Source organism: Apaloderma vittatum, unplaced genomic scaffold (genome assembly GCF_000703405.1).
Source record: "Apaloderma vittatum isolate BGI_N311 unplaced genomic scaffold, ASM70340v1 scaffold24494, whole genome shotgun sequence".
NCBI lineage: Eukaryota > Metazoa > Chordata > Aves > Trogoniformes > Trogonidae > Apaloderma > Apaloderma vittatum.
In genome coordinates, this window is record NW_009712472.1 from 1 (window position 1) to 5813 (window position 5813).

Genomic DNA, 5813 nt, shown 5'->3' on the forward strand with positions numbered 1-5813 from the left:
CCATGGGCTGAGGCTGATGCAGACCCTGCTGCCTGGCCACCCTGGCTCCCAGCCAGCCGCCCTGCACCTGCCTCATTGTCTTCCTCCTCTTCCTCCTCCTCCCCTACAGGGCAGCATCCCCTCCCCCTGACATCACAGACATCCTATATGCTGCGGTCTCCTGCCTGCTCATGTCCCACACCTCTGTTATGAGGCTCAGGAAGGGCAAGGGAACAGCCAAGCATCTCCCCTGCCACCCTACAACTGTCCTTCCACACCCCAGAGCTAAGAGCATCCCCTTGGAAGGTGGCTCAGTGGCACAGGGGTGGGGCGTCAGACCTGCCGGGTCCTCCTCCCTGATTATGGCCAGGGTTGTGGTGAGCTCTTTCATCCCTGCACACTGCCGCTGATCTCCATTTTGTCTGGGAGGTGGCAGCTAACACTGGCACAGATGCTGCCACCACTCCCTCCCCTCCTCATGTGTAGCCAGAGCTGCAGCCCCGAAACCCTGGGGTGTGTTGGGACCTCTGTGCCATGTCCCCACCCCCATGGCTGCCTACCCCTCTCCATGCTCAGCCATGCTGTTAACCTGCCAGAGATTGCTGCCTTTTCCGTGCAGCTTTTGCCTGCTGTTTTTGTGTGCAGAAGAGAGGATGTGGAAAGAAGACAGAATGTGAGGTGACTTGCCTTTGCAGCAGGGATAGGCAGCTGGATGGTGGTGAGCAAAACCCTACTTACACAGCCTTAAATTTGCAACCTGCAAATTTAATCTGAATTTAAATTCCCTGGGAGCTGCAAGCACTGCCCTGAAGCTGTGTCTCCCATTGGAGTCGTTCGGAGGTGGGGAGGCAAAAGGCAGGCAAGGTGCCTATGATGGCACTGGAGAAGCAGGGGGCTGGATTTCAGCTGGAGATGGGGGGACACCTGCCCTGGGCTGTCCTCCGAGCTGCTTCCTCACCAGTGGGTGCTGCTCTGGTGAAAACTGCAACATCATGGCCCCTTGACCTGCGCAGGAGTGGGAGGCGAGTGGCAAGCAGCCGCCAGGCTCAGCTGGCAGGCGCTGGTGGTGCTGCATCATCCAGGCAGGCTGCTTGCAGGGTCCCCCACTGTCCCAGTTGTCCCTAGAGGGAGGGCAGGATCCCGTGTTCCCAGATGGAGATGGAGGACACCAACGAGGAATTCAGAGGAAGCTCTCATTAAAACAAATTCGTTGATGGCTGAGGGCACTGTGGCTTGGGAGGTGCTGCCAGATGGGCACAGGGAATGGGGTGTCCTGGCAATACTGACCCACATTACCATCACTTGAACCCTGGTGTCCTGCAGCACCCAGGGGACAGGTTGCACAGCATGTTCCCCTCTCGCATCCTTAGGGGAAGACTTCGTTGCAGATGGCAGTTGGGGACAATGTCACCTGCCCCACTGGTCACCTCTCTGCAGTGGCAGGAGGGCTGCCAGTCGGTAGCCCTTAGACTTAAGCGAGCTCTTGTTAGCTAAACGCTGCCTTTCAGGCATTTTCACTCATCACTGAGGGCTGGCGGGTGTGCTGGTAGGGATGGGTAGAGCGCAGTGGGCTGCACAGGAAGCAAGGAAAGCATTTCCCTGTGGAGTTAGGGGACAGGTCTGGGTATGCCCCTTGGCACCGTAGTCCTGGGGACTCTGCTGTCCTCCTCTGCTGTCTAGCAAGTATGTGGGGTGGCCCTGAGAGGAGGTGAGGAGGGACCAGGGAGTGGGGCCATGGTGTGGCCTGCTCCTAGTGAAGGGCTGATAGTGGCTTATTGAATTTCTCTGGATGGTGGATTAAGCAAGTGGTGGCTGACTGTCTCCAGGCAGAATGAACTGTCTGCGCTTGAACAACCTGCCTGCCCTAGGGGAAGCTGCTTGCTGCTGCCCTGCCTGTCCACAGCCTGCCTACTGCAGTGTGTCCTCTCTCTGTGGGTTGCTGAGTGCTTGTAGCCAGTGATGCTGGTGGTGCTGCCACATTACGTGGGCTGCAGGCTGAATTCCTCCTGCAGCCAAGGTGGGACAATAAGAGTTGGGGGAAGGAGAGGAAGCTTGGGAAGGAGCTGGGCAGGGGACTGCCAGTGCTCCCTAAGGAGGCATGGTCCTGTCTGGGGTCCTTGTACTGCTCTGACAGAGATAGGGCTAGAGAGACCAACAGATGAGCCGGAGGGAAAAGGTGCGTTGCTGACTGAGGAGACTGAAGGAAATGGATGGAGACAGAAAATGGAGCTAAGCTTGCATTTCTGCAGCAGGGAATACCGGCAGGGAGAGGAGCCTGTGCTGCTGGGCTAGGTGAGCCAGATGGCTTTCTGTGAATATGCTGGGATGTGAGCATCCGGATGGTAGGGAGAGAGAAAAGGGTCTGCTGGTCCAGTGAGGAAGGGGCTTCTCACAGCCGATGAGAGTGGGCTGAGGGGATACTCATGTGGGGCTAAGCAGGTCCTTTGGGCAGAGGAGGATAAACAGCCACCAATGGGGGCACACAGCAAGACAGGGCACTGGAAAAAGTGGGATAAAGGAGAAACCGGAGTTTGTTCATGGGAGGTAACAGTCTGGAGGGGGCTGTGATGAGAACAACATGGGGGCAGGATGGAATGAAGGCAGAGTGTGAAGCTGCCTGTGGTGGGCAGCAGTCAGTCCTGAGGCTGGTGGAGTTGCTGATGGGCATGTTGTTCCAGTGCTAGTGGCTCTTGCTGAGGGCTGTGCCACAAGGTGGGAGCCAGGGGACTTGACCCACCTCTTTGCAGCCCATGTAGCTGGAGAAACTGCAAAGTGGGGGAAAAAAGCTGTTCCAGTTGTGGAGGGGGAAAAGAGAGTGTTTGTCACAGGCAGTTGTTGGGTGCTACATGGGGTTTAGCCGAGAAATGAATCCATTGTCCCTGAGCACCAGTGGTACCACAGGGTGGAGCAGCTTGAACTGATTGCCTTGTGAGAATGCAGTGCTTCCACCCAGAAATATATCCCATAGTTTCATGGGAAAAACAGCTTTTTGTTTCTCCTTTAGCAAGGAGTCCTGTTTAATTTTTCCTTTCTCTCCTGTTTGAGAAAGCAGCAGAGTGGGGAGGGAAGAGGCCCATTGGTATGTGGCAGCCTGCTTGCCACCTCAAGGACTCAACTATGGTGTTAAATGTCCACTTAAAATTAGCTGTGCTCAAGAAAGCCTGAGACCAAGTGCTTGAATACAGGCTGGTGGGATTTAAAGGTGCAATGGCAGTGGGACCTATGGAGCCATCCCAGTGAGGTGGTGAGGGGAGGGTTTAGGAACTCTGATGAGAAGAGATTTGTCATTCTTCTGCTGTTGGGGATGCAGGTTTGCGTTTAGAACAGGCAAAGTGTTTTTGAAAGACCACCAAGCTTATAATACTTTCTGGCTGCAAATTTTTCCGCTATGCCATGAATATATCTGTCTTTATGCACAGCATATGTTGGTTTTCTTCTCAGCCCATATGGAAGTGAAACTGGAGCTGTCAAACCTCAGTTACTTTTAAAGCCATCCCCTTCTCTCAAGACACTTTCCATTCTGTGCATTTATTTTTTCTCGTCTTTTTTTTGTCTCCTCCTTTACCACAAATTCAGGTATATTTTTCGTTTCCATCATGGAAAAAAACACCTCTTGTTGAGGACCCATCTTTACTGCTCCACTTCCTTCAGATCATGGATGGCATAACCAGAGCTGTGCCATTGCTTGCTGCTGATCTCCTTCATCCCAGAGTGAGCACCATGCTGGCAAAGACGAGGCTCAAAGTGCCCCAGGGCGTCTGCAAACACTCTTGCAGGGATCTCCCAGGCAGGAGTCCTACAGGCAGGGATGCTGGAGGAGTTGGTGCCTGCCTGTGCTCTGAGGTGCTGAGCTCATCCTCTGCCATCAGATTCAGCATGGGGAGCCAGGGAGCTGGGGATGGGTAGAAGAAGGGATTCATGTTAGAAGACAGGAATAGATTTTGTCAGAGCTGAACCCAAAGGACCTAGTAGTGTTCAAGGGAAGGACCCCAGTGTTCTTTTCTAGCCAATGCTAGATAAGGCTTAACTGGGGCTCGAGAAAGGTGGAATCGGCTGCAGAGAGCCCACACACCACTGCTGAGATGAGCGACTGCTCTGGAAGATGTTAATAGAGTGGTTTGTTTCATCTTGTGAGGTTTATGGTTAATAATTTAAAAAGGAGTGGAAAAATAATTGTGAACTGGGAGCTTCAGCCGAGTGCAATTGCCACTGGCTTGCTGGCTGTTGCTGCTCCTGCTGACACCATGTTTCTGCTTTTGCCAGAAGCAGAATGAGAGGCACATACCAGCGGGTGTGTTCAACACCTCCTTTTTCAACAAGATTGCCATCATTTTCCTCTTCAATCCAGTCCTGCTGCCTAGTTGCTGCTCTCCTGGAGTGGGAGTGAAGGCAGGAGGCTCAAGAGATGGGCAGGGGCTTGCTTGGAGGTGAGGGACTACCTGCTTAGTGCCATTGGCACTGCAGAATGGAAAAAACGCTCCTCAGGGTTCATTCTGATGCCTATGTAGCTCTCTCCTCTGTCCTGTGTCCTCATCTGCTGTCGATGCCCATTGAGTGATGCCACGGGGTGCTAGAGGCTCTGGGTGCTGCCTTGGGGTAAAGGCAGGGATGTCCTCTGGGAATGAGCAGGGATCTTGACCTGAGAAAAAAGAGGGAGACGGAAGAGGTGAAATGTGGGCAGACTGACGCATGAAACAAAATTAAAATGTTGTCTTCCAGGCAGCTGTGTTCCTGGGAGGTTTCATTGGACAAGCTTTCTATTCATTTTTCATCAGGCCCATGAGAAGGCAATTTGGACGCGAGCTTTCCTAACTCCCTTTTTTTCCTTCCTTACAGGATAGCTGCTGCTCTCCACTAGCAGGACCCACCTCCAGCTGGCGCGATGGCGGGAGCATCTGTGAAGGTGGCGGTGCGTGTCCGGCCCTTCAACTCTCGGGAGATGAGCCGGGATTCTAAATGCATTATCCAGATGTCAGGAAGCACCACCAGTAAGTGCCGGTGTTGGATATGTAGAGGGGCTTGGGAAGGCTTTGCATGCTGTCTGGGGAGGAGTGTGCATGGCCTGGCCACAGTGGTGAGCAGTGGACTGCTGGGATCTTTGGTGTGGGTGCCCATAGCACCTGGCATTGTTTGGAGGAGGAAATCTAGTGCCACTCTTGAAACAGCAGCAGCGATATCTATGTGACATTGAGCGCTTGGTTTTCGGTGATACCAAATGGGACAGCATTTCGTGGCAGACGTTGGGGGGAGGAAGAATCAGAGGAATGTAGAAGCACTGGTGTGTGGATGTGAGGCCAAGGGTGCCTGACCTGAAGTTGCCTACCCAAGTGTGGAAGCTGTGCCCTGGCCAGCAAGCATCTTCTGACACCACTGCCTGGCAGGGTACTGTGGCACTGTGGCATGCCAGGACCTGTCCCTGCTTCTGTAGGACTTGGAGCTGAAACACTAGCAGGATGGAGGGGTGGGAGTGGGATTTGCTGAAAAAGTGGTGTGCTCAGAAAGTGGTGATGTATTGTAGGGGCTTGGGGCCAGCTGTTCTGACAGGAGCCTGTCCAGCATTCATGTCTCTTTAAATAACAGCTGCTGAAATTATGGGGTGAGAAAGGTGGCTGAATCCTTTGTCTTTGGATTCCAGATGGGGCAGCATCTAAAATAACTCTCCCTCTTTGCCTATCTGCCTGGAGCTTCCTACAGCAGTGACAGTGCTGTGTGAAACATGGGCATCAGCCACCCTTGCAACACATGCTGCTGGGCTGCTATGAGGAGGGCACACAAGTGTGCAGCGTAGCACTGTGACCTGGCCAGGTCCCCTGCTCACCTTAGGCCTGGGGAGC

At 53.7% G+C, this 5813-nt stretch overlaps 1 protein-coding gene across 2 annotated transcripts in view; it reads left to right on the forward strand.

The window, feature by feature from the left end:
* Positions 1–4861: 4861 nt before the first annotated feature.
* The window catches only part of KIF1A (kinesin family member 1A), a 33812-nt gene continuing 32860 nt past the window's right edge, over positions 4862–5813 (forward strand). For both annotated transcript variants that reach the window (XM_009868006.1, XM_009868005.1), the window contains exon 1: positions 4862–4967. In XM_009868006.1, the coding sequence (XP_009866308.1) occupies positions 4862–4967 (106 nt within the window). The remainder of the gene's footprint in view (positions 4968–5813) is intronic.